The sequence below is a fragment of the Ascaphus truei genome, chromosome 13 (assembly GCF_040206685.1).
Source record: "Ascaphus truei isolate aAscTru1 chromosome 13, aAscTru1.hap1, whole genome shotgun sequence".
Lineage (NCBI taxonomy): Eukaryota > Metazoa > Chordata > Amphibia > Anura > Ascaphidae > Ascaphus > Ascaphus truei.
The window spans coordinates 7624193-7652134 of NC_134495.1; the positions used below are offsets into that span (position 1 = coordinate 7624193).

General features: G+C 44.0%; 1 protein-coding gene across 3 annotated transcripts in view; it reads left to right on the forward strand.

The window, feature by feature from the left end:
* The window catches only part of KNTC1 (kinetochore associated 1), a 56334-nt gene extending 33241 nt beyond the window's left edge, over positions 1-23093 (forward strand). For all 3 annotated transcript variants that reach the window (XM_075568271.1, XM_075568272.1, XM_075568274.1), the window contains exons 38-64: positions 172-228; positions 717-880; positions 1487-1606; positions 2401-2529; positions 4326-4442; positions 4788-4897; positions 5006-5210; positions 6552-6641; positions 7642-7810; positions 7948-8006; positions 8494-8707; positions 8884-8957; positions 9390-9600; positions 9993-10105; positions 12402-12451; positions 12951-13029; positions 13436-13554; positions 14664-14799; positions 14986-15081; positions 15780-15836; positions 16031-16085; positions 16187-16250; positions 16941-17070; positions 18008-18097; positions 20965-21110; positions 22352-22442; positions 22789-23093. In XM_075568271.1, coding sequence (XP_075424386.1) covers positions 172-228; positions 717-880; positions 1487-1606; positions 2401-2529; positions 4326-4442; positions 4788-4897; positions 5006-5210; positions 6552-6641; positions 7642-7810; positions 7948-8006; positions 8494-8707; positions 8884-8957; positions 9390-9600; positions 9993-10105; positions 12402-12451; positions 12951-13029; positions 13436-13554; positions 14664-14799; positions 14986-15081; positions 15780-15836; positions 16031-16085; positions 16187-16250; positions 16941-17070; positions 18008-18097; positions 20965-21110; positions 22352-22442; positions 22789-22812 — 2969 coding nt within the window. In that variant the 3' untranslated portion in view covers positions 22813-23093. The remainder of the gene's footprint in view (positions 1-171; positions 229-716; positions 881-1486; positions 1607-2400; positions 2530-4325; positions 4443-4787; positions 4898-5005; positions 5211-6551; positions 6642-7641; positions 7811-7947; positions 8007-8493; positions 8708-8883; positions 8958-9389; positions 9601-9992; positions 10106-12401; positions 12452-12950; positions 13030-13435; positions 13555-14663; positions 14800-14985; positions 15082-15779; positions 15837-16030; positions 16086-16186; positions 16251-16940; positions 17071-18007; positions 18098-20964; positions 21111-22351; positions 22443-22788) is intronic.
* The last annotated feature ends 4849 nt before the right edge of the window (positions 23094-27942 follow it).

Below are 27942 nucleotides of genomic sequence, written 5' to 3' on the forward strand. Positions count from 1 at the left end.
GGTTTTAAGGTTATCCCCGCTTCAACACATTTTTGGCTGAGCCATCTGTGCTGAAGCGGTGATATCCCTAATACCTGGCCTATTGAGGACTGGAATTGGCCACTCCTTGTACTAATTATAATGACAAAAACCTTCACGCTTATCAAGTAAAACCATATATTTATGTTACAGGTAAAAAAATGTATCCTTTGGATTGTGCAAGTTTGGCACACTGTTCATATACCAAAGGTAATGTGAGAACAAAAACGCAATGAGACGGAACATATTTTCTTTCCAAGTTTTATTAAAGATATTACAGAAACATTTTGCTTGTTGAATATTGACATCAGTTTCCCTACAATACTCGGCGTTTTATTCCTTCCATGTGAAAGCCTGTGAAGAAAGATGATGATGATTTCCTGAACATTTGTACTTCTAGTCCTAGATTGAGTGTCTAATTTTGTTTGAGTGCTGGAAATCTTCAATTTTAAGAGCGGCAGTCCAAGCTGCCATTCCCTCCCCCCACCCTCGGTGGCTCAGTATCTGTGACTTTGTAAATGGTTGTTCTAGAAACAAGAGGCTTGTTACATTATAATACATAAATGTAATTTAGAGTTGTTTTAATTAACAAAATGCTGCAAGTGTGTTCTCATTAGTACAGAACAGATTGTATTAAGAACACATGTAGGATATTGCTTGGTCTGCAGCTTTAACGTGGTCTTTTTGTGATTGGACAGGCGGAAACATGCTACTTCCTGCTCAAACTCCAGTAACAATATTGTTGGAAACCCTGCAAGAAAGTAGCCAGTGTGAGCTAACCTTGCGCCTGGCAATCGAGGCATTTGGGGCAGGTTTTCAACATGTTGCATCAAACTATATGGATAAATGCTTCAGTGTAAAGGTATAGGTTTTTTTTTTTTCAAAGCTACAGTACATGTAAAACATAAGAATAGTTTTTCTTTCATATTCAATGTGCATTGCATGGCATATTTAACCAAGTTTTTTTTTTTTTTTTAATCTCTCCATGAATGCTCGTAAAAACCAATTCTCCCCAGGGTGGGTGGTTAAGTCAATTGTTTATTTTATTTATTTATAAAATGTGTTACCGGGAAGTAATGTGTTACCAGGAAGTAATGCATCGCGAGTTACCTCTCGTTTTCAAGTACGCCTGAGTTATGATGGATACATGGTTACATTCGGTGAACAGGGTTATTATACATTATATATAAAGAAATTGCATTACATTAGGTGACCAGGGTTATACATTATATTTGAAGACGTTTCGTGAACAGTTAAAGATAAAACTTATTTTATAGGCGTATGTAACAGTTACAGACCACATTAAAATGTGTCAAATCATGGCTCAAGTCGTCCTCGAGTAGCTGGGTTTGTAAATAGTTTTTTTTTTTTTTTCTTTTTGGAGAGGTTTATTAAAATAAAGGATTTTAGGACGGTTGACAAATCATACTTTTTTTTTTCCCTCAACACAAAATATTTGTTTTTTTAGTGGCATGATGAAAAAGGCGAGTTGCATGACGAGTTGACAGAAACCGACGCATTTGTTCGTGCATTTGGAGAAAAAACTAAAACGATCATTAAAGACACTGTTATTGCGTTACTACACAAGGTAAGCGCTTGCTGCACAAAGACTGCAGTGCTGCTTAGTTTTGTTAGGAGAAAAGGGGGTTATTGATCCGCGCTCATGCTTCCTACAGTCTCTGGTGTAAACCAACTCCTTCCTTTTGCTGCTTCTGTGCGTGGAGATATTCCCTTCTCCCCTGAAGATCCGCAGAGGATTACTCCACAGGCAGACCAGTCATAGAAAACAAAAAGCACAGAGCGCGCCGAGGTTGAATAATATAATAAAAGTAAATACAAATAACAAGCATCAACTTGCATATAATGAATCCATTATCCAGTGAGCTCTTAAGTGGTACAGTCCACGCTGCCCCATCCGTGTTTAGAAGGGAAGCACCGCCGAGCTCGGTCTATCCCGCTCGCTGGAATAGAGTAGTGTCTCAGTCTTGCTCTGCACTACTACTTCCGGGTATGCGCAGTGCCACGCGGTCTGTGTGCTGTCGTGTGCACGTCTCCCAAGTTCAGTCTCTCAAGTCAAGTTGCAATTAGCCAAGGAGCTGATCTGCATGCAGTGTCCACAGTGGTCTTACCACAACATGTTTAGAATGCAGCGCTGCTTACTTTTGTTAAGCCTCGGACATAGTGCAGGCACGCGACCAAAAGCGTGACGTCACGCGTGCCTGTACTTGCCTTGATTCGTGGCCTGCGTGTTTGCGCAATGGGGGGGGTTGATGTTTTCACATGAGCATAAAATAACGTTTAATTTTCACTGTTTAAAATAAATGTGACAAATATTCTTCATGGTTTCCAAAGGCTGCTCACCTCGCTTTTTGTTTCGATTAGATTTTCAACTGTCGTGTGGTGGATTGTAATCTGGCATTGGGTTACTACACACTTCTCTCTGAAAATAAAGTGTTTGAAAAGCTTTGGGATATCATCAACCACACGTGGCAAAATTACAAGAAGGTTCTGGTATGTTAATTATGATTTGTAACATTGGAAAGAATGTGTGCAGAGAACTCCACCCTGGCTAATACAAAGCAAAGGGGATTAGTGCACTTCAACTTTCCTTTTTATAGAGTTCGTGGTGAATGAATTGTGTGTTTTTGTGGCTGTGGTGCATTAGTGAGTACTGTACCTTGATTTGGGATCCCTTTTTTAGAGCAGTGTCTAACTAAATACCTCTATCACATGTAAGTTCTTTATTTGGTGGCAAGAGCACCCTTTATGAAGGCCGGGTTGAGTGAGTTTATAATAGAAACAGTAAAAAGGGGGACCTTATCTCGTGTACATGGGGTATTATAAATATGTGGTGTAAGCCTGTCCTTTGTGTTTTTTTACTTAACGTAGTTGGATATTTTAATATTGCATGGTCAGAAAACTAACACGAACGAAGAGAAGTGGTGTTCTTCAAAGAGATTAAGGCCACATTTATATTGACTGTGACGATGCTTGCCGGCGCGAACAAAAGGCCGTAGCGCTTTGAGGCAGGCCATAGAGCGCCCAACTGCGCACATGATTCTCGGCCAGGCAAACCATTTTGTGTTTGTCATGCGCTGGCCAAGCCACATGCGCGGTTCAGCCAATTAGGGTGAACCGCGCACGTGACTTCACGGCCACGTAGCCCTGTCACGCAAACACTATACACATCGCGAGAGCGACAGGCGCGTGACATCACGCGCGCAGCCACTGTAAACGTGGCCTAAGTTTATTGTGCAGAGATTGATGTTTCAGTCCGCTTGTGAACATTTTATCGAGAGGTTGTGTGTGATTACACAGGACTGTTGCTGAGCACCTGTGGCAGCTATTTAAAGTTTTGTGAGTGCACCTCTCCCTGGACCTTGTAATAACACTGACCTCTCCTCCTTTAAGGAAGGGAAATTGGATATTTAAGGTAAAATGGTTAGCACTGTGGCATGGTAGTGGCTTAGCAGTAATAATAGTTCCAGCACTCACTGACTTATAGAGTAAATCTAAGGAGTAGGTAATTGCCAAATCCAAAAGTATTTAATATCAACACAAGTTAAATACACGGAGCAATGTGCCCAACACAAAAGCGTCTAAAATACATAATGCAAACAAATAGTATAAGAAAAAACAGGATGTAACACACCGGGAAGTGGCTTAGTTGCACAACGTACAGTATGTTGGCAGCAGCTGGAAGAGGAGATGCTGAATGTTAGAGCACCAAACCATTGAAGAGGAGGCTCTTGGGTTCTTGACAGGGGAACTAAGAACCTGATCCAAGGCCTTTATTATTTGTGAAAGCTAACATTTGGCCTCACTGTATTATTGATGTAGAATCAAGTCTGCAACAGGCAGTTCTAGGGCCCTTTATCTCCCTGTGGAAAGCTGAATACAGGCATACCCCACATTAACGTACGCAATGGGACTGGAGCATGTATGTAAAGCGAAAATGTACTTAAAGTGAAGCACTACCTTTTTCCCACTTATCGATGCATGTACTGTACTGCAATAGCCATATACGTGTATAACTGATGTAAATAACGCATGTGTAACAGGCTCTATAGTCTCCCCGCTTGCACACACCTTCGGTACAGGTAGGGAGCCGGTATTGCTGTTCAGGACGTGCTGACAGGCGCATGCGTGAGCTGCCGTTTGCCTATTGAGCGAGATGTACTTACTCGCGAGTGTACTTAAAGTGAGTGTACTTAAACCGGGGTATGCCTGTATCGTAGAAAAAATGCTTGTAGATGACAGGACATTGCCAGGTTGTTAACATTTGTTGCACTTCCATGTTGTATTAGGCGGCGGCTGTGGTTGGAGCACAGCTGGCCATGTTATACAATGAGGAGGAAGAGAGGAAGAAATTTGAGGAGCTCATTACTGATGCGGAGTGGGGTATCCAGCTCAGTTATTTGGGGGTGCGTACAACCAATCACTTTTTTTTTTTTTCTTGACGTTCACTAGATAAGCTTAACAGCTTAAGAACTTAATGAAGCATTTGATGTCTTCTGTTTCATTGCCTCCTACCATCCTGAGCATTTTAGCCTGAATCATAGCGGCGGAGAGACGTTTGCTTTTCTCCTTCCCATTCCTAATGTTGCGATCTTACATTTTGGCTCCTAGTCGGCGGGCGTTTAAACGCACCCTTTCCTGCGATCATTTTCACACCTTCTCATATAACCAGGTTGTTCTCACTAGGGTAAACATTATTTTGAACACACCGCTGCAGTTATACTAATTGTTTTTTTTTTTTGTTTCTATAGATTTCTTTCCAGTCTGCGTTCAGGCAGTGTTCAAGCCGGAAGAAAGAGATAATTCGGCTATTAGTACAAAACCCAAAAGTGGACAAGGAACTTATACTTAAGTACTGCAGGTAATGTCCATTGCTGGAAAGCAACCAAAACAATGCTGCATATACACTGCCTAGCATAGAAATAGCGGTGCATGTTTACCAGCTGCTTTTACATGTCTTATTTGACAGCGTGTTCATGCTGGACAGTGATGCAGCCCTCCTGCTTTACATAGAAGCGCTGCTTCTCTCTGGCTCAAGTTGGCAGCATGGTGAGGGTGATGCCATTGTGGACACTGTGCACCAACCGCAATCCGTGACCAAAGCCAAAGAGATCCTTCCTCTACTGAGAAGCACACAAGATGTGGTCATTCGCCTCACTGCTATACTGTACAAGGTAAATACTTCATAACCAGACACTTTCATATGAAACGTATAGTTAATTTCCATGCTTCATTTAAAATATTCCTTGATCTTCCCTCAACAGCTACTAGGAGTAGTTACCCATTGTTTAGGGTATATTATTGTTTCAATTTGAGAAAATGGTTAATACGTTGAATTGGATGTTATTATTGTTATTTTGCTTGTCATTGACGTTTTTACACTGAATTTCCTGTTTTTTATGCATGTGCCCAACGCAGGGAAACGAAGTCTTCAATACCATTCCTAGCAGCAATTCTTGCCCTTTTGCATACTATTGTATTTCTTTTAGGAATTTGCACTAGAATACACAGTACTACTTTGATATGTTCCTTTATGCAATGAAGCGCGGGGAGGAAAGAATTTTTTCCTGAATTTACCACAAGCTTTTAAACAATATGGACGTACGGAATTTATATATTGCGCTTGCCCACCATCATTTCGGGACCCTGTGACGAGAACCGCAGTAATGGTCGGATAAAGAGCCGCTTTGTCACATCCTCTCCTCGAAGTTTTTTTTTCCGCATCCAGCAAGTTTCGAGCAGTAAGCTGCACTTCATAGGATGGGGGACCCTTGTATAAAGTTCTTCCCTTAAATAACCTCCAAGTGCTTATGGATCAGTCCATCGAAACGTGTGTGTGTCAGGGGGGGCCACCAACAGGCCAGGTATTGGGGATATCCCTGCTTCAGCAGAGGTGTCAGTCATTCTGACAGAGCCAATGATTGAGCCACCTTTGAAGCGGGGACATCCTTCAAACCTGACCTGTTGGTGGCCCTTGAGGACTGGAGTTGGCCGCTTCTGCAATATAGTATGCTTTTTTTTAATTTTTTTTACACATTTTTATATAATTACAGTACCTTCTACTTTTAAAAGGGCACCTACACTATTTGTCCCGTTTATGCAATAAATCTGCAATGCATTGCAGTATATATCTTATCCCCGGGCTATAATCTCTTCTGTTTTATGCGTTGCAGTATATATATCTTATCCCTGGGCTATAATCTCTTCTGTTTTATGCGTTGCAGTATATATATATTATCCCTGGGCTATAATCTCTTCTGTTTTATGCATTGCAGTATATATATTTTATCCCTGGACTATAATCTCTTCTGTTTTATGCGTTGCAGTATATATATTTTATCCCTGGACTATAATCTCTTCTGTTTTATGCGTTGCAGTATATATATCTTATCCCTGGACTATAATCTCTTCTGTTTTATGCGTTGCAGTATATATATCTTATCCCTGGGCTATAATCTCTTCTGTTTTGTTTTTCCCCCTCAATAAACATTGAATTTCAAAATCTCTCTCTGCAGCTGGGTCCTTATGATTATGAAACCATTGAAGGAGTCCTGCAAATTATACTTGAAGCTGATGAGCTGAATACCAATATTCCCCTAAACCAGGTATAACGGACAGTAATCTCTCAGGAAAGTGTGCCGTCTTTTTCAATGTTGATGTATCCAAAATCCTCTTTCTTGTGGCTTTTATTCAGTGATTTCATGCTCTGTAATCTCCGCAGAGAAAGCGCTGTAGAAAATAGCAGTGCATTATATTTGTGATCCCTGCACACAGAGGCACTACTGGCCAACTCCAGTCCTTAAGGGCCACCAACAGGTTAGGTTTTCAGGATATCACTGCTCCAGCACAGATGGTAGTGTTTGACAGCCATCTGTGCTGAAGCAGGGATATCCTTAACCTGACCTGTTGATGGCTCTTGAGGACTGGAGTTTCCCCACCCTTGCGCTAAATATTTTGCATACCATCGTAATTAAACATCTGTGCGCCTTCTATTCTTTGGTGCAAACCAACTGTAGGAACAAATATATTAATTTTTTTTTTTTAATTGATTGTACAATATATTCTGCGAACATACAGAAATTAGTTCACACAAAGTGTGGGGGGGGTTGAGGGTAGGGTTGTACAGAAACAAGAAAATTAAGGGTGGGAGCGGGTAGGGAATATCAAATCAGATCGGTAGTACAGTTACGCTGGTGTAAATTAACAAAGATAAAGATTCATAGGTGCCAATTACAGTTTAGGTAAACGGATTAGTCGGTGTCCGGACCACTTCACTCCAGGTGGAAGCCAGAGTCCTCGGGCCTGGGACAGATTTTGATTCAATGTACTTGTGGTTAGGTCCGTTGCCACCAGCAGGTCTCTCTAGACGTTGGGTGGTACGAGCAGGCTACTATAACGGTGAAAACGTTAATGCCATACCGAGGAGTCATCCAGAGTCTGGATAGATGAGCCTCGTATGCTGTGTATATAACAAATATATATTCTGCCCCGTTTTACTGCCCTGAGCTTGTGCTGCCCGTGATTTCCTTTGCTTGCTGTCTGGTTATACATACCCATGCTCTTCCCAATAATGTCTGCGCTGATCCTATCCTTCTCTCTGTGTAGGCTTTGGGTCTAGTTAAGCACCTGAAATCTTACAAGAGGAGCGCGCCTCCCACTGACCTTGAGCACGAGTATATTTTGGAGCACGGGATTGTGATGTCACCTGCTGCTCAGACCAGGCTGCCCTTCCATTTGCTCTTTACAACTGGAAAGAGTTTTTGGGGCATTATATGTAAGTCTGCTATAATGCAACATGCTCACTTGTGTTTTTGTTTTTTTTTCATTGTGTTTGCATTCCCTTTTAATCCCTTCTGTGCCCGATGGTCTTGCATGCCTATTAATAAAATGTCCCTCAATCCTTTTTTTCAGCTGCAGAGATTAGTGAGGAATCCTTACCAACTCTGCTGTTAATTTCTAAACTGATGAAGGTGAGGTGGAATGGTCGGTCCAAAGGATGCTAGAACAAGTTTTCACATGCTCTTTGAAAGGACTTTCTCTCTTGTCCACTCTCTAAAGAACTATTGTTTTTATGTCGTCTCCATATATAATATCAATTTTAATAGTTGAGCATGTTCTGATATTTTGCTGTAAAAATGAACTTTTAACACTAACTTATTATTATTATTTTTTTTTTTAAATGTATGTTTAGTACAAAGTAGAAGTTCTTATGCTTGTTAGGACAAGACCTTCAAACATATGTGCACTGTCATTTAGGGGAAAAGAAAGCTGAGCAGAATTTAACAATGTCCCAGTTCTGGGTAGCTGTAATCTCCTCCTTCCTCATCTAGTACTGTCACCTATAGAAATGGTCAACGTTTTGCCGAGTAATGAACCTCTAACACCCAGCACAGACAAATGTTTTAGAAATTTGTATTTTGATTGTAATGGAGGCCTGACCTTGATTTTTCAACCTAGGTTTCTTTGGACACCTTATACATGACTGCCGCCAAGCAGGTTTATGAGAGGAGCTTAAAGCCTAAAATGCTGAAACAGAAAACGGAGTGCTCTTCTCAGTTTAGCAAAGAAACTGCTAAAACTGTCATTGCCATTCAGTCTTATCTGCAGTCTATCAAGAACCCTGAGTGGGCTGCAGCTATGTCCCATAGGTTTGCACAAGAACTCCCAACAGGTAAGACCGTACATTGTAGTCTTGTGTTAAGTAGAACACTTAGGAGTTTACTACTAATCCTTTGAAACGGGTTGCCGTGTCACCTGTGCTTTCCCCTACTCTTTCCTAGAACCATAGGTTTGGCAAGATGTCAGATGGGAAAAAAAATTCATGGGGTATTTTGCATTTTGTTTTAGGACCTGACAAGCTTAGTTCTCTACAATTTTGTCTCCATTTGGCTGAAAAGTGGAAGCAGAGCACATCACCTACGGTAAGCTAAATTCGCTCGAAAGCAGCAGCTACATCCCTTGGGTGTAATGGATCTTATTAATTGTTCATTGCCAGAAGTTACTGTATGGATTGAAGTATGTTCAGAAATTGAACATTGTGACCTTGGGCAAGTTACTTTATCTCCCTGTGCCCCAGGCACCAAAAACCTAGGTTGTAAGCTCCATGGGGCAGGGACGGTGTCTGCAAAATGTCTCTGTAAAGCGCTACGTAAAAACTATACAAGAACATGCTATTTTGCCCACCAAAATAAAGATAGATATAGATGGCTATCTATCTCAAGCAATAAAACAGTTTGTGTAGTACACTGGAGAGGAGACATATATGCATGGATCAAAAGTTGGTATAAAAAAAAAAGTGGACGCACGTGTACATGTTAAACTGTGGGACATTGTGACTTTTTTTTTTTTTCCAGGAGGAATCGCATAAAAAAGCAGACCTTTTTATAAAAAAGTTAAGCGTGCAATATCGGAGATCCGCTACAGAGAACGTGCTGATCACAACCAAGCTGAACAATGCCCAGTATTTGGATAAGATCGGAACGCCGGCAAATCTAGTCGTCTCGCTCTATGAACACAGCAGCGTGGCGCAACGAATAAGGGATCCGACCGGCAGAGATTATCCAGGTCTGTGTTACACACAGAGCGCATGATTAGCTTTGTTTTTCGCTGTGTGCTTTTTAAAGAGGTTAGAAAACTTTGGGCATCTTTGTAGAGTTAATTATAGCGTTTCACTGCCAGAGGTGCCAACATGTTCAGTCCAGGTGCAGCGCCCTTCAGGGATCCAGTTTCAACATTTGCAGGTCTTTATAAATATCTACGTATAGAACAAAAGATTGATGGACCATTGCATATTTGTGCGTTTACCACAGGGGTGCCCGCTCTTCTGTTTTCATTTTAGTATCTGTGATAAGGTCACGGACCAGGGCGCACCGGTTAAATGACGTGCATTCCTGACTATTTCTGCAATATTTTGCGTAGTTACGTTTTTTTTTTTTTTTTTTTTTTTTTGTCTCCAGATATACATGCAGCAGCAAAACAAATATCTAAACTGAACAATTTGAACATGAACAAAATTTGTGATGTCCTCCTAGAGAAGTGGCTCTGTGCTAGTCCTCCACCCCCAACAGATGTAAGTAAGGTCGCCTGCGATTGTCTAGTTAGGTTTGAGAACAATGTAAATAAATGTGTTGCCGGAGTATGGTCAGTTGAGGCATTGGTGGGTAAAGGGACTTTCCCAAGGTTACAAGGAGAGCGGAGATTGGTATTTGAACCTGTTTAGTCTTACCACAGAGCTGCTCTTTCAGCCTGTATTTCGAAGTATATCCTAAAGCGGCAATCCGGGCATGGAAACCAGGGGGTCCTGCAGGGCTAAATCACGTTTCCGCTCCAGGGACCCCAGGCTCCTGAGACTTACCGGGGAATTTACAGTCTCGCAGGCCATTAGGAAGAAGCAATGTTATCCGTTGTGGATTCCAATTAGATTACCATTTAAAGCAGCAGTTCAAGCAATATCCTACATATGTGTTTTAAATAAATCCGTTCTGTACTATGAGAAAATACTGGTAGCATTTAAACAAAAAAATGTTTTAAAGACCTTTTTAATGTTTCTAATGTAGGAAGCATTTCCAAAGTGACAGCCCCCTACCCCTTCTGATAGGCTCTGGCTCTTGAGCCCTGCCCTCTCTAGCAGTGCACCAATCTTATCTTATACTATATATTTGTGAAAGTGTCCTATGTGTCCGTGTCTCCCTGTGTCCCTCCCCGTGTCCCTAGCGGCAATCTCATTGGACCTTGGGCCAGGCCAATGAGATTGCTCCCTTGGCCCGCCCGCCCCCGCACACCTCTCATTGGCCTGAGGCGGAGTGAAGGAGACACACACACACACACTAGGGGGGGGGGGGGGTGTTACATACATTAGCGGGGCTCACAGTGTTGGCAGCACATCTCCCGCTCTCTTACCTGCCGGTCCCGTAGGCTCCGCCTCTTCCTCCGCCTCTCCCTGTTTCCCGCGCTTTCACCCCCCACCCCCCCCCCCCCCTCCTTGGCGCCCCTACAGTCAGCGGGGGAGCGGAGCGAGCGCCCGGGACACAGCGGGGGAGCGGCCACAACACGCTGCCTCCCGCCTCAGATCCACGTGGGAGCTGCCGGACGGGTGAGTGAGCGGCCGGACGGGTGAGTGAGCGGCCTTCACCTCCCCTCACCCCCCTTCACCTCCCCTCACCCCCTTCACCTCCCCTCACTCCACTTCACCTCCCCTCCGCCCCCCCTTCACCTCCCCTCACCATCCCCCACCACCTCCCCTCCGTCCCCCCTTCACCTCCCCTCCGCCCCCCCTCACCACCCCTCCGACCTCACCTCTCCTTCAACGTCTTTCGTCCGCCCTCCCGCCTCTGCCTTTCGCCCACCCGCACTTCTGCCTTTCACCCGCCCACCGCTCACACCCCTGCGCCACACAGCCGCCGCACGCACTCAACAGACACCCGCCACACTCGACACACACCCGCCGCCTCTCACCCACCCCACACACTCGACACACACCTGCCGCATCCTGCCCCTACGCAACAATATCACTGACCAGCTGTCACCCGCACTCGCCACACACCCGCTGCCTCACACCCTAGCAGGACCCCCACCCACAGCCAGCACTCACTACCCACGCGCCACCCGTACTGAACACCCACCCGCCGCCTCACACACGCTCACACCCTAGCAGGACACACGCCTCACATTTTCACATCACTTATGTCACCAAAATATACATTGTACTGTGGTGTGTTTACAATAAACCATTTTTATACAATATCGTATTACATTTTCTTCCATCTTTCTTTTCAACATTATTATCCAACCTTTACAACAAATAGTCACCTATTGTTCCACGATTTATAAATAATACTACCTATTACGCATTTACATCCCGGGCAACGCCGGGTATATCAGCTAGTTGTATCTAGTAACTGCCCAGTCACATAATAATGCTGGACTACATTGCCCACAATGCTGTGCAAGAAATGAATTAAATAACTCGAGCCAGCCATCGATTACAGGAAAATGGAACAATCTGCAACTTGGCTAATCACGTTTCAGTGTGCAGGTTGTAATGATGCACATATTGAATGGGAATTTTTTTAAAATATTTTTTTTGAACTGCAGCTTTAAATCACATGATTTAACACCTTGAACTTAACTTGTAATTATCTCCGGAACTGGCGGGGCCCAAGGGTGGAAAAGAACGCTGTTCACCCGTGTGAGACCCTGTGTTCCCATGCTGTTCGTGTTTGGTGGTATTGCTGCTTTAGTGTCACTTATCTAAGGAAACGTGTAGTATTAGTTGGATATTTCTGGGGTGGTTTTGTTGTTTTTTTGTGTTCATAAAATAAAGTTGTTTTAAATCTTCTTTTTTTTTTTTTTTTTTTTTTATATAGCAAAACCAAGATATTTTTGGTGACACGCAGGATGACGAAGATCTCGAGAGGTATGCACCATGCTGCTAGAATTTCATAGCTCAGATGACTCAAACTAGAAAAGTAATTTGCTCTGTTCACTTAACTGAATTCCATATGGGATATATTTTTTTTATGGTGCGTTATGGACAGTGTTTTGAAAAGACTAACGGGCCTAGAACCGATCCTTGAGGTACGCCTACAGCGTTCCATAGAGGTTGAGGAGGAGTTGGCATAAGACACTGAATGAACGGTGCGAGGTAGGCGTAAAACCAGGAGAGGGCAGTGCCACGGATGTAAAGAGTGGAAAAATGTGTAGGAGAAGAGGGTGGTGAATCGAAACCAAAGAATCATAATGGAGTAGTATCTTTGCAGTGTGGCAATATGGAGGTTATTCACTACCTTGGTGAGAGTGGTTTCTGTTGAGTATGTTGTGCGGAAGGAAGCCTGATTGGAGAGGGTCTAGTAGGTTCTGAGCGTTTGAAAAAGTAAATCACAGCTTTCATATCGTGCGGTTTCTTTTGCTTGTAGAGTTGTCTATCTTCTTCAGCCGTACCCAGTGGATTATAGTTCAAGAATGCTTTATTTAATTGCAACATCTGCTACATCTGTAAGTATTTGAAACGATTTGTTTATGGTTCAATGAAATCGCCTTCCATGGAACACTTGCTAGCTTTATCCCTATTGACTAGCTGACATTAAACGTTACTTTCATGTCTGAAGCACTTCTTCCCATTGTGTTATTTATATAATTGTCACGTGTCTTACTGCTGGGAAGTACATTAATGGCGCTACATAAATAAAGGCAGACATACATACAAATTCAAGCTTTGATGGTCAATCCAGACACTTTAGGCCAATATACCCCAAACTCCCCCACCCCTTTTTTTTTTTTTATTATTATAACTTTGTTACATATCTGTTTTTAGTGCAAATAATAAGGTACAAATGTTTGAGTTCAGTGATTACATAAGCCTATAATGAACACTTTACTTGTGTCCTTGTTTTTGTTACAGCCCATTGGCAATAACCAGTTGACATTTGCTCACAGAAGTCGTGCTCTTCGGTGTTTGATCCACTTAGCTGACACCGAGACTATAGTATCACTTGTTAAGAAACCCATTGACCAAGTAATGTAAGTAAAATATTTATTTAATGAGTTGTAGGAAAAGCTTAATGCAGCTGAACCCCGTTATAACGCGGTGCTTGGGGTCCACATAATGATACCGTTGGAACCAACCGGGATCGTGAAATGGCCGCCACGATCAGTGAGGACTTACCCGGCATCTGCAGCTCTCTCCTCTCCCTGCTTCATCAGGCTGCGTCCACATGCACAGCTTTCAATTTGACATTTGAGCCCATCTAACCCATTACCCTTCATATTCTAGTAGCATCTATTGGATTGCATTGTGCAGTAGATGTTAAGTTTGTTTATACAGTAGGGCCCTGCTTCTCGGTTGCGCCCGGCGCACATGCGCAGACAATGGTCTGCGCACGCATACCGTAGTTTGTGCGAGCAGACCATAGGCCGCGCATGCGCAGAACGGCGAAAACGCCGTTCTGTGCATGCACAGAACTGAAATCTCCGGATCCACTTTCCGGCGATTTTCACTATACGGCGGGCCCCTGGAATGGAACCCGCCGTATACCCGGGGCCCTGCTGTAGAATCAGATTCATCACACCAACCCTGTGGTGTAGCAGCTAGAGAATTGCTACTAGCATATGAAGGGTCATGGGTTCGATTTCCTGCATGTGTATTATATGAAATGTATTCACTGTTGGGCTATTTATTGTTATTGGTGCGCAGCCTGAGGAGAGAGCTGCAGATGCCGGGTAAGTCAATAAAGCTTTGAATGTTATTAAAACAAAACAAAAAACCTTTGAGATGTTTATAAATCGGGAGCCACACCGCATTATAAGCAGATCTGCGTTGTAGTGGATCGCGCTATAACTGGGTTGAGCTGTATATTATATACATATGTCTATACTGTTCAATCCTCTAAGGCAGGAGTGTCCAACTCCAGTCCTCAAGGGCCACGAGCAGGTCAAGTATATCCCTGCTTCAGCACAGATGGCGTTGTCATTGACTGAGCCATCTGTGTTGAAGCGGGGAAAACCTGACCTGTTGGTGGCCCTTGAGGACTGGAGTTGGCCTCCCCTGCTCTTAGGCATATCGTTTTTTCTAAACCAATATATACATCAGTTTAACATACCGTACGAATGTATTTTTTATTTTTTTCCAGATATTACCTAAAATGCTGCATTTATCTTTCGGAGATTGAAATCTTGAACATCCCATACACCTTTGAATCCTTTCAACGTAGCCCTAAGGAGGGTATGATCAAAGGACTGTGGAAAAATCATAGCCATGAACCCAGGGTAAGTTTCAATGCAATGTGGAGAGAGCACAGACTGATTTACAGGTTGGTCATTTTAGACCGTTTACACTTTCATTGATTATCAGTACACTAATGATTGATATATGAACGCGGCAAAATATTCACTTCATTTTTAATAATTTTCAGCAGCTAAAGCTGTTTTGAGTCATATTTCTGTATTTTTCAGACTGTGAGATTGATAACAGAACTTGCTTTAGAATACAAAGTATATGATCCCCAGCTTTGGAATGGATTACTGCAAAAGTTACTTGGCTTTAATATGGTAGGTATTACACCTTGTGTTCTATTCTTCCCTTTATTTTCTTTTGCATAGAAGACTGTAAATGAATCGGCAAGAAATACAGCATGCTCTTCTCCTCTCCTTCTCCTCACACCCCCCTCCCTGGACCTGAACCCCTTTATTTACAGCTCTAGTCACCGCCCCCATGCTTCCTGAAATACTCACCGGTGTTGTTTTGTGTGCTCCCTTCAGGGAGATAAAAATGGATACCGTGCCCCTTCTGAGGGCCAATAGGTTGCCACACCATATGTTGTTGTAGCTTTCTATAGGACAACAATTTTTAAATCCTTTTTTTTGGGGGGTGGGGGGGGAGAAGACGTAACTTCCGCAGTAAGTGTCTCGGGAAGCAGGGGATCCTCCGGAGCGGACAGGTAGTAAGGATCGGCTCTGGAGGGCGGATTGATGCTTTAAGATGTACCAGTAAATAATGAATGAATCTTGCTTATTTTGTAACAAATAAAACCCACAAATACATTCCATAGCGTAGATCCCTTTTTGCTGAATTCGCGCAGTATTTCTTCCAAATAGTGACACCCGTTACATAACCCTTAATGTGTAGAATAAGAAGAATGTATAAGAATACATTAAATGCATAAACTGGTATGTAGGCTTCAGGCAAAATACTTGAATGTCATTTACAATATGTAAAATGCTCCATCTCTTTGCTGTATTTCTCCTAGATGCATTACCTCAGAAAGGTTTTAGTTGCCATTATCGGTGTGTATTGCCTCTGGGAGGTACGTATAGTACCCAGGAACACATTGGATTTGTTGACGTCTAATGTTAGTTTGTGGGGGGGGGGGGAAAACAAATCTGCAATGCACGAAGTAAAATATCCTCTTGCTGCTTACTAACTGGTTCCCATCTGTCTGCGTCTCTGCTCATGTTGTCTCTTTAATATTTAAGAGTAAAACTTTCATTTTGTTCTTAGATACCCAACTTTAGCAGAACATGGCGAAGTGTTATTCTGGCACCGCTCCTATCGGGTAAATTGGCTTGTCTCGTGTCATATACATTCTAAATTGCCATATTTATCTAAATTGCCGTATTTTTGCATCATTTTGTGCCCTCTGATCCTGTTTTGTAGCCTCCTGCCCTCCCAGCCCATCTCAGTTGGAGGCATGCTACGAGTGCTTTGTGGCTTTACTTAAGTGAGTAGGAAGTGTTTTGTGGGTTTGCAGTTTTATCACGCCTTTTACTAAATAAACATGGACATCAAATGTAAATTTGTATCGTTGTAATTAAATCATTTGTAGTCTGACCAGCAGTTCCTCATTAAAATATAACATGCATATTATAGTCTGGACTGGTTTCAGTCCGCATTTGATTTTATGTATACCTTTTTTATTTTTTCGAATCTAGTTTAAATTTAGCACATCGCAACTCCAAATTCCAGTCATTATTTTATTTATACTTGCATATGGTCAATTTGGTCAATGCTTGCCCATATGCCCTTGTGGTGTTTTATTTTTTTACCATCATCGCTGTTTTTCTCCTTTAACCGTTCTATTTGTTACATGTGTAATGTTGAAAAACCTAATGAAAAATGTTTGAAACAAATAAAAAAAAAACATGGATTGAGATGTAACAAGACTTGCTGTTTTCTGCACTGGGACAAGCCGCGGGACCGTGACTGCCACGGCTGCCGGAGGATTATCTCTGCGGGGGGGGGAGGGGAGGCCTGATCGGGAAGCGTGTACCGGTGCAGAACAACCTCCAGAGCTTTTTCAGCTGTGGCTCCGGACACCACAAGTCTGTACATTTGTCGCTTAAATACAAAACAAAGGCCCTGCTGTCCAAGGTTGCACATGTTGGATGATATTGTGTGTTTGTCTCTCAAGGTGTCCTGTAATGGCCGATCTGGATCTTGTTGGGATTTCCGAACAGTACGCACAGATCGACCTGCCAGCTTTTACTTTGGGGTGCCTTTTGCTAATCCCTCAAGTAGAGCGAAGGGAGCAACAAATCCAGGTATCTAAAATAAACCTGAGCTCTCTGAATTTACTGCGCTTGGTGTCAATTTCTCTCCCTGATTTTAGACCGTTTGGAGCCAGCCGACAGGTATGATCTATCATGGTAAAAATAAATACTAGCGCTCCAAGATGTATAATCCGTGTCGGTAAATCAAAGCCCCAGTTCAAAGTGGGGGTCCTGGGTGCTTCCTCTTCAAGATTATGTGGTCCCCAAACTCTTGCACACAATTGTAAACCTCTAGATCAAACAGAAGAACCAGCTGCACACCAAAATACCTTCTCTGGTGTATTATCCTTTATTGTAAAAATCTGAGCGCTTGATCCATGCACTCTAGTGATGTGCTTGTATTAAGCACTAAAACAGAGTCCTGTGTTTTGGGGGGTTGGGGCTGACCAACGATACTCCTAGACCTTACAGAATGAACCATCGTCAGCTGGCTTCCCTGGTTGTCTCTTGGCGGCATCCTCCACTACAAAAAAAACAAACCAAATCCTGCATACTTTTCACTCTCCGTAATGGAAATTAGCTTGCAGCGCACACAGCCATCATAATCACGGGACGTTTAAATCAACATTTGTATTCCTTTCTCTCCAAGTCTCTTACTAAAGCCCCGAGGTGACTAGCACTGATTCCAAATATGTTGTTCAATAATAATGTAGCTTCTGCAAAGATGGAAGTGTTATTTTCCTCAGGGAAACTTGTAACAATATCATCGAAGATCCTTTTACACAATAAATTGGTAAATGAGACCAAAATAACAAGCATGTTTCATTCTGGTTTCCACACGATGTGTTCCCTCCATCAGATGATGATGATGATGATAGGGTAGTTTAATATGCATAGACCACTTGCAGCAGCACATATTCCATTACAGTAATTGTAGGCCTTTCACTGGCTGCAACCAAAGTGTTAAAGGTTTTTCTTCTTCTGCAAGGGCTTCCTGTCTACTTGCAATCCGGCCACTGTTCTACAGCAAGTTGTTGATGAAATGGACACCGGAGAAGTTGCAGGCTTTCCTTTCCAGGTAACTCGTACCTAATGTAACGAGAATATAATGGGACATTGTAACTGTGCATATCCGGAGGGAGGCGTGGTGTAAGTCAGGGCTGGGCAGCTTCAGTCCTCAAGGGCCACGAAACAGGTCAGTTTTTCAGGTTTTCCCTGCCTCAGCACAGCTGACTCAGTCAAATACTGAGCCACATGTGCTGAAGCAGGGATATCCTGAAAACCTGACCTGTTGGTAGCTCCTGAGGACCGGAGTTGCCCGCAGCCCTGGTGTAAATAGAAGCAGTTATTTTAAATCTTGCGGTGTTGATATTGAGGATACAATTTGTAGTGCCCTTAGTAGTAAGGATTTAAAATAACTGCTTACAATGTATTATGATGCTGTCTTGCTACAATTTAATGTTCAGCTACATTCTTCATGTTGGTAATTAAATGTAAACGAAGGGATTTGTTAAACACCAGCATCTTTATTGCCCAGCTTCAATGTAACTCAATTTTAATATATATGAATATAACCTTTCAGAGATGTTGGTAGTTCAACCGCTTTGCTTCTAGAACAGTGGGTAGGCAACATGATCTGCTTGAAGGGAGCCCTCAAACAGGGGCGCACAAAACTGTCTCTCTCCTGTTACACAAAACGAGTGATCAGCACAGGAGTGCAGCGGGCAGTACTGTCTGTATCAGCGCAGGAGCAGCGGGCAGTACTGTATGTATCAGAACAGGAGCAGCGGGCAGTACTGTATGTATCAGCGCAGGAGCAGCGGGCAGTACTGTATTTATCAGAACAGGAGCAGCGGGCAGTACTGTATGTATCAGAACAGGAGCAGCGGGCAGTACTGTATTTATCAGAACAGGAGCAGCTGGCAGTACTGTATGTATCAGAGTAGGAGAGGAGCGGGCAGTACTGTATATATCTGCGCATGGGAGGAGTGGGCAGTACTGTATGTATCAGCGCAGGAGAGGAGCGGGCAGTACTGTATGTATCAGCGCAGGAGAGGAGCGGGCAGTACTGTATGTATCAGCGCAGGAGAGGAGCGGGCAGTACTGTATATCAGCGCGGGAGAGGAGTGGGCAGTACTGTATGTATCAGCGCAGGAGAGGAGCGAGCAGTACTGTATCAGCGCAGGAGAGGAGCGGGCAGTACTGTATATATCAGCACAGGAGAGGAGTGGGCAGTACTGTATGTATCAGTGCAGGAGAGGAGTGGGCAGTACTGTATATATCAGCACAGGAGAGGAGTGGGCAGTACTGTATATATCAGCACAGGAGAGGAGTGGGCAGTACTGTATGTATCAGTGCAGGAGAGGAGTGGGCAGTACTGTATATATCAGCACAGGAGAGGAGTGGGCAGTACTGTATGTATCAGTGCAGGAGAGGAGCGGGCAGTACTGTATATATCAGCACAGGAGAGGAGTGGGCAGTACTGTATGTATCAGTGCAGGAGAGGAGTGGGCAGTACTGTATATATCAGCACAGGAGAGGAGTGGGCAGTACTGTATGTATCAGTGCAGGAGAGGAGCGGGCAGTACTGTATATATCAGCGCAGGAGAGGAGCGGGCAGTACTGTATGTATCAGCGCAGGAGAGGAGTGGGCAGTACTGTATCAGCGCAGGAGAGGAGCGGGCAGTACTGTATGTATCAGCGCAGGAGAGGAGCGGGCAGTACTGTATATATCAGCACAGGAGAGGAGCGGGCAGTACTGTATGTATCAGCGCAGGAGAGGAGCGGGCAGTACTGTATATCAGCGCGGGAGAGGAGCGAGCAGTACTGTATGTATCAGCGCAGGAGAGGAGCGGGCAGTACTGTATATCAGCGCGGGAGAGGAGTGGGCAGTACTGTATGTATCCGCACAGGAGAGGAGCGGGCAGTACTGTATGTATCAGCGCAGGAGAGGAGCGGGCAGTACTGTATGTATCAGCGCAGGAGAGGAGCGGGCAGTACTGTATGTATCAGCACAGGAGAGGAGCGGGCAGTACTGTATGTATCAGCGCAGGAGAGGAGCGGGCAGTACTGTATGTATCAGCGCAGGAGAGGAGCGGGCAGTACTGTATTTATCAGCGCAGGAGAGGAGTGGGCAGTACTGTATGTATCAGCGCAGGAGAGGAGCGGGCAGTACTGTATGTATCAGCGCAGGAGAGGAGCGGGCAGTACTGTATATCAGCGCGGGAGAGGAGTGGGCAGTACTGTATGTATCAGCGCAGGAGAGGAGCGGGCAGTACTGTATGTATCAGCGCAGGAGAGGAGCGGGCAGTACTGTATTTATCAGCGCGGGAGAGGAGTGGGCAGTACTGTATGTATCAGCGCAGGAGAGGAGCGGGCAGTACTGTATCAGCGCAGGAGAGGAGCGGGCAGTACTGTATGTATCAGCGCAGGAGAGGAGCGGGCAGTACTGTATATCAGCGCGGGAGAGGAGTGGGCAGTACTGTATGTATCAGCGCAGGAGAGGAGCGGGCAGTACTGTATGTATCAGCGCAGGAGAGGAGCGGGCAGTACTGTATTTATCAGCGCGGGAGAGGAGTGGGCAGTACTGTATGTATCAGCGCAGGAGAGGAGCGGGCAGTACTGTATCAGCGCAGGAGAGGAGCGGGCAGTACTGTATATATCAGCACAGGAGAGGAGTGGGCAGTACTGTATTAGAGCGCGGTTATTGAGCAGCTGAGAGGGGGAAGAAGCTACAATCCATGCCAGCAACATCTCCACTCTCTGTACCATGGAGAAAGGGAGATGGTTATTCTGGGTTGGCCAGACTTGGGGGCTGCATGTGCTTCCCTGGGCCGCCTGTTGCCCACCATTGTTCTAGAAGGACACACGGTTGTGCTAAATGAGTCTTGCAGTTGAAGGTTTAGCACTGTCCTACAGTCTGTATTCCTACTTCCTGTGTTCCAGATAAGAAATTTGATCTTGGATAGCATCTTTGAGAAGAAACAGTATGACATGTTTGTAAAGACAAAATACTTTACTGTACTGAAAATGCAAGTGATGAAAACCAGCCATGTGAGAGAGCTCGCTGAATACCTTCTACACAGGGATTGGTGAGTTACCTACAATTGAAATAAAGTGTGCAGCATCGGGTCTTTATAAAAGATTTATTGAAATCGCTATAATTTACCCATTAAAGCAGCAGTCCAAGCTGCCGTCTTATTCATTTATTTCCCTTTAATATGTGCATTAATACAATCCACATAATAAGTAATTAGCTAAGTTGCCGATTGATACATTCTCCTGTGATCGATCGGCGAAGATTCGGCTCGGGAGTTCAGTTAATGACTGCAGAGGAGTATTCTCTGCCTGCCTCCTTAGGCTAAGGTCTCGCGGGAGGCTGCTGCACGTGCGCCTGTCATTTTGGCGGCGCGTGCACAGCTGAAAACTGCGGTCTGTTAGGAGCGATCAGAGGCGTGGGGCGGGGGCGGGTGAGTATGACAGGAGGACACTGAAAGCTTCCACTACAGGGATCCCAAAACATTATTGGAATAATAACTGCCACCCCCTATCATCCTCCTAATACTCTGTAACCCTCAATACACACCCCCAAATCATTCTAACACACGACTGGCACCACCCAAACCTCACATTCCAGGCATGGTGACGCGTAACGTGGAGTTCCGTTCCCTGATCAATTACAAGGCAGCGAGGAGGTTGTAAGCGGCACCAAAGTACTCTGTATAAATGTAGAAGTAGTATAACGTGTTCCCACATACACACAGTGGCACTTTAGTCCCTAAATAGCACCGATTTCCTTCCCTGTCTGTGCTCGGACCTCACACGTACTGTGACATGTGCAGTAAAAACAAGACAGTTGCTGCGCTCTCATTGGCTCACAGCGCACCACGTTGCCTCATGGGAACACAATCTTGTTGTATCCCCTGCTGGCTGACGCGCCTCGTGAGCCTACACGGAAGGAGACACTGGGGCCTGCCACTACAGAGGTGAGTGACTGGTGTGCGGTGCGCGCCGCCGTCACCACCGGGGACCTGGCCTTCGCATTACCAGCAGCATCAGGCAGTCACGAGATACAATTGGTGCACTGCTAGAGAGAGGGCGGGCCTCTAAAAGGGGTGTGCCTGAGACTGTTTCAGAAGAGGAAGGGGATGTGACTTTGTAAATGGTTGCTATAGAAACACAAAATGCATGTTACATTATAATACATTAAAAATGTCATTCAGAGTTGTTTTTTTTTTTTAAAAAAGCTACAAGTATTTTCTAATGATACAGAACTGATTTATTAAAAAAAAAGAAATATGTAAGATAAAGTATGAAATGCTTTATTCTGCAGTTTGGATGATGCCACTGACCTCGTAAGAGAATTTCTGAAACGCAATGGAAAGCCTTTCCCGAGACATGCACGTTGTCTCGACATTGTGAAGGTAGGAAAATCAGAAAAGTCGTCCGTTTCTTATTAACGTGGCCTATAATTACGTTTACAGCGTAAACTTTTATTAATCTGAGCATGTTAATAATTAACCCTTTTATGACTGGTAGGACCAGGATTGCATTGCCACCCCATCCAGCCCTAAAAGTGTCACAAGTGATTAGGACAGCACTTGCATTTGGCAGGTAGCGAGGGGTTACAATGAAACATTAAAAGCTTTGCGTTTTTTTGGGGGGGGGGTTTTGAGATCACGTTTGGGGCGACGATCTGATTTTATAAATGTTTGTATAATTCAATACCACAATTAAATTATATTAAAATATGTTTTGTTTTCCCCGCAGGCTTTTATAAATGGAGACCCATAGCGTTGAACCTTTAAAGGAAAAAGCCAACAGGAAGATGTTAATATTGGAGTCTTCCCAAGGAAAGCTAGTACAAATGCTAGCACTTATCCTGCATCTTATGATGTACGAACATCGCAGTTAAAGGGGCCTGTATCATTTGCACTAAGTTACCAAAACTTCTCTCCTGCCTTTCTGTCAACATTGTATGTAGCATATTAACCAGTTATATATTTTAAAAGAAAACTGTAATGTAGTAATACTCTTGATCTATTGAATAATTTGAATAAAAAATATTATTGTTATTGATTGTCCATCAGAAAGTTACTCTAATTCCTGTAATCGTGTACTGTATACAGTATATGCAGCGACGGCGATGAACAACTTTAAAAGCGGAGTGTGTGCACTTAATAAAAGATGCAGAGTATATTTAAAAAATAAGGACAACAATAAAACTAACGGGAAGTTTGAATGCAAATAACTACAAATAAGGGTGTCTTTACAGGAATCCCTGCATAACTAGACTAGTAGGAAAATGAGAAAATAGCAAACTGAACCTCTACATTGAGGGGTAAATAATGGCATCTGAGGTAGTATAACAAGATGGTAATGTGACACCTACACGCACATACCACGCAAATACGTTGATCAATACTAGTATTTTCTAGACTTTCTAGTGTGTGTGTGTGTGTGTGTGTGTCTCTTCTGCTTCCCTCTTATCTTGAGCACTTTTGTAAATATTATGAGTGAAGTACACCATAAAAAAATAAGGCTTTAAAGGTTAAATAATGAAAGGTTTAAGATAAATGAGGCAGTGACGCACCGAAATACCGAATTTGAAATCTCAAATAACTCGCACTTAAGTTTTGATGCAACAATTATTATGGTGGGCAGTGCACTCGGCTCAGGAAGAAAACCAAGGCAAAAAAAAGTTACAGATAATGTTTCTCTCTATTTTCCCTTCTTGCCCTTGTGCGTTTTTAGCTGTCTTACAATGAATGATGTGCAGAGGAATAACAAACTTGGCCACAATGCCAGGTGTTTATCGGACTTTCATCGCCATTCAGATTGAAACTCTCACAGTTTTGTTACTTTTTTTTGGACCTTTTATTAAATGGGACTTTCTTAAAATATAAACTGTCAATGATGAAATACCACATCAAGAAGGTAATTTCCACACCCACAAGGATAGTTGGGACGGTGTTAATCTTGTGGTAAGGATGGACAACTTTGAAGTATCTTTTCCCACCACCACAGTCAAGAAGAAGATGCTTCCAGCTCTGAGGGAGAATATAACTAGCATAATCCTGCAGGGTATGTCACCAAACTGTTAGTTCTTTCCATCCAAGAAAAAGTACGCCGCCCTGAACGGGAGGCGGATACTGAGCATAAAAGCAGCCAGGGTGACAATGAAGAAGTAAAGTGTGCTTGTGTTCCAGGAAGGAATACGGAAGAAGACACAAAATGCCACCCCATTATCAATCAACCCCCAGATCTCCACCATCAGCACTTTCACCAAAACCAGCGATGAGGCAGATGCTTTAAAGAAGCAGATGATTGAGGCGTTCATAGTTACTGAAAGAGAAGAGCCTGCACTCTCATGACGTTACTTTAATCATGTATCATTCTGGTTAAAGAGTGGGAGATCTGGAACAATGCCTCCCTGAGCCATATTCTTATGGCAACACCGGTCTCCTTAAGCAGTAGTGACCATTCAGTTGAATCAATTAAGAGTACAGTACATCAACGACATTCACAAATGTAAAGCGGGGGCAAACAAGTGCTTCTTTGTATAATGTATCCCCTATAGCCCAAATACAGACTTTATAAGTGTCTGAAGTTGTTTTGTGTCTTCTATACAACATATAATAGACAATTAAGGCAAGAAACAAAGAAAATTAACTAAACATAATGTATAACATAAACCATATGTGCATTATATAACTGGGGTTCTTGGTGATTTATTCTAAATCTAATAACCGGAGCTTGAACATTTTGATCCCGAATGAGAGAATTTTATTTGCATAATGTCTAATCTGAAAATAATTATATAAATGGGAGTGGGGGTCATTTTATATTTCAACTTTTATTGTTTAAAAGGTTGTACTGTGTGTTTATCTAATCACAGCATTATTTCCTTTTAGTGGGTCCTGAGCAAAATAGCTCCCTCTTCCTCTGATACATTCCAGCTGTAATATGGGGTCTTCTTTTGTGCAAAGTAATCACTGGGTACATTTCTGTGGCTGAGATGAGCATATTTAAGGGGCCACTTTAGCCTAACCTCAACCCTGATAATAGGAAGGTGATCACTGAGCAGAGCTGGTGTTAAAAACTGGAGCTACTAGGCGTCAGTTACTTATTTGTAGCCAGTTAATGTTAACAGTTGCACTCCTCTTTTCCTTGTCATACTGTGGCACACCAAGGATATATTTAATGTACGGTATGAGGTAGAAAACAAACCAGCATTTGCACAGTGCCAAGCAACAGGACTGGGCATAAGTGCCTGAATGAGTGAGATTTGCAGTGTTTAGACCACAAAATTAGATTGCAATGAAATAATCGTAACTGAAGAGTGAGATTGTAACTAAACTTAGGCCTCGTCCATGATGCAAGATACGGAGCGAGCTACGTAACTCGCGCTACAAACAACAAACGAGTGTATTCCAAAGCGCATGGCCATAGTGAGCGGATACCAAAAGCTTGTTTGACAAAAAACATATTTACTATTGCAGCATGGCTGCCAACAGGGTGGGTCTGCCGGGGTTGGCCTCCTGGTCCCTGTGAGTCAGGGAGCCTGGCCGCCCGGGCCTGTCTCATTAAAAAAAAAAATGCTGGCGATCCTATGCGCAGAGCAGAGGTCTCGGCGCGCATGCGCAGGGAAGCAGGGTGTCTGGCATTGTTCCACCTGCGCCTACTTCCTGCCCCCTGCAGCAGCCACGGGGACCGGGGGCGAACCGCAAATGCTCCTGTGGACCCGCTCCCAACGTGGGACGGAGGTGAAGTGCCTTGGCGAGCCCGCACCCACCAACCCAGCTCCCCCTGTGCCATCCTCCTGCCCCGGGCAGCAGCCGGGGGGGGCACTTAATGCACCCACGCAGTCACACACCCCCCCCCCCCCACGCAGTCACCCAGCCAGTTAGTCAGTCATCCAGGCAATCGCCCACCCAGTCAGTCACCCATACTTAACCCCCCACCCAAGGTAATAGAACAAAATTCTGGTAGATAGTGCTCTAATGACTGTGGTACTTAGTCTGAATAAGACAAATAATACAGATAATCTTGATTTTAAGAACTTCCTCAAGCAGGAGTGTGCAAAGATGGTGAGTATTGGGGTACACAGGTAAGCGCTAAGCAATAAGACACATATATAATGTCCTGGTAGGTTCTGTAGATGAAGGTATATAAATTTCACTAAGTCACTTCTAAGTAGGACTGCGTCTCAAGCGCTAACATCCACCATGTGTATATAACCTGAAATCCAATGAAAGGCAACTCACATGCATAGTCCTGATGTTCCTCTGTGGGCGTGCATCCCCTGGAATCAATAGAATGGTGACCCCCGAAAGGGTAAGGTGAAGCGGAGCACAGCCGTGCCAATAAGGGATACTTCAGGATACCAGCCAATCGGATAAAAAACTGCTTTATTTGGACAACATGGTGCAGACAGGAAAGCTCTTACGCGTTTCACGCCACGATTGGCGCTTCGTCAGAGACTTGGGGTTTCGGGGGTCACCATTCTATTAACCCCCCACCCCCGGGCCCCTACTTAACCCCCCTAACCCCCCAGGCCCATACTTAGCCCCCCCCCAGGCCCATACTTAACCCCCCCCCGTCCCATACTGCATCCCCCCCAGGCCTTTTGTCACATTGGATGTAGCATTGGGTATCTTTGTCTTTTGTTGAAAATATTAAAATAAACAGATTGCATTGTAATGTTTTTTTCCGTATTACAATAACAAGAAAACCGTTAAGTAAAAGTTGCGCGGTAAAAAAAAATACCGTGATAGGTGCGCTATGGGTTGGGGGGGAGGCTGCTCCTTTTATTTGTCCTGGGCCTCATAATTTCACTCACTTTCCAAAAACCTACAGTCCACACATCGCCGGAGAGGAAAGCTCGCGTGAGGCAAGTGGCGCTGTAGCGCTCGTGCCCGTTTTCACTATGGACAAAGCCTTAGGCCGAGCTCATACACTCCGCTTGCTTGCGAGAGTGCGAGCTCTCACCGTGCCGCGCTGCTGTAACACAACTGATCTGTGCCCATAGTGTTTAAGGCGAGTGGTGGGGGGGGTGTGGCTTTGACATCACGTAGCTGGTTCGCCGTGATTGGCTGAACCGCTCACGTGACGCGGCCGCCGCTTGAAAAAACAATTTTTTTGTCTTTAAAAAAAATGCCGTCGCTCCGTCGCGAACGCGCACTGGGAGTGGCCTCAAGGCATCCTGCATCTCTAAGGAGATTCTAAGTAACAGAAGGGGGGTGGGGTGCTGGTTTCCGTTCCAGGACATTTCAGGGTAAGCTTCTGGATGTTGAAGCCCCTGCAACTAGGAAAAGTCTAGTTTTGTTACACCAGTTCCCAAGTAAGTGTGCCTTGTGTTATGTAGTTTGTGTATCATTGTGTGTATTCCTTTTCTTGTGAATCAATGTACAATTTAGTTCATTAACTTGTTTTGCTCAATGCATGATCCTGGTAAAAAGGTGTAAATTGCCTGGTCTCCCGTGACAGCTCATTGGCTGAACTGCCGCCGTGACGTCGCCATCGCTCGGCCGCCGCGCCAAGAGACCATTTTCTCGTCTTTTCGTAATGTGATCGCGCTTTGAGCAGGCGCGCACATGGACTGACTGGGGCCGACCCCATAGAGGGCCATTTCTTGTTCGCGTCACGCGTCCGGTCGCCATCACTGGGGCTGAGGCCTAATGCAGCCGATCGTTGCTCTCTGCAATGTGCAGTGAAGTCATGTCCTCAATGGCCATCCTAATCTGTACACTTTTTATCCAATACCCTGTGAAACACATATACACTTATCTCGCCTACCTGGATCAGTCAATGCATCTCCGGCTTCTTACTTCGTATGTGACGTTGCTGCATTCATTGGAATACAGATGTTTCAATTCAGTTAGTGTGATAAAGAATTAGACTTTTATTTAAACATATACGAAT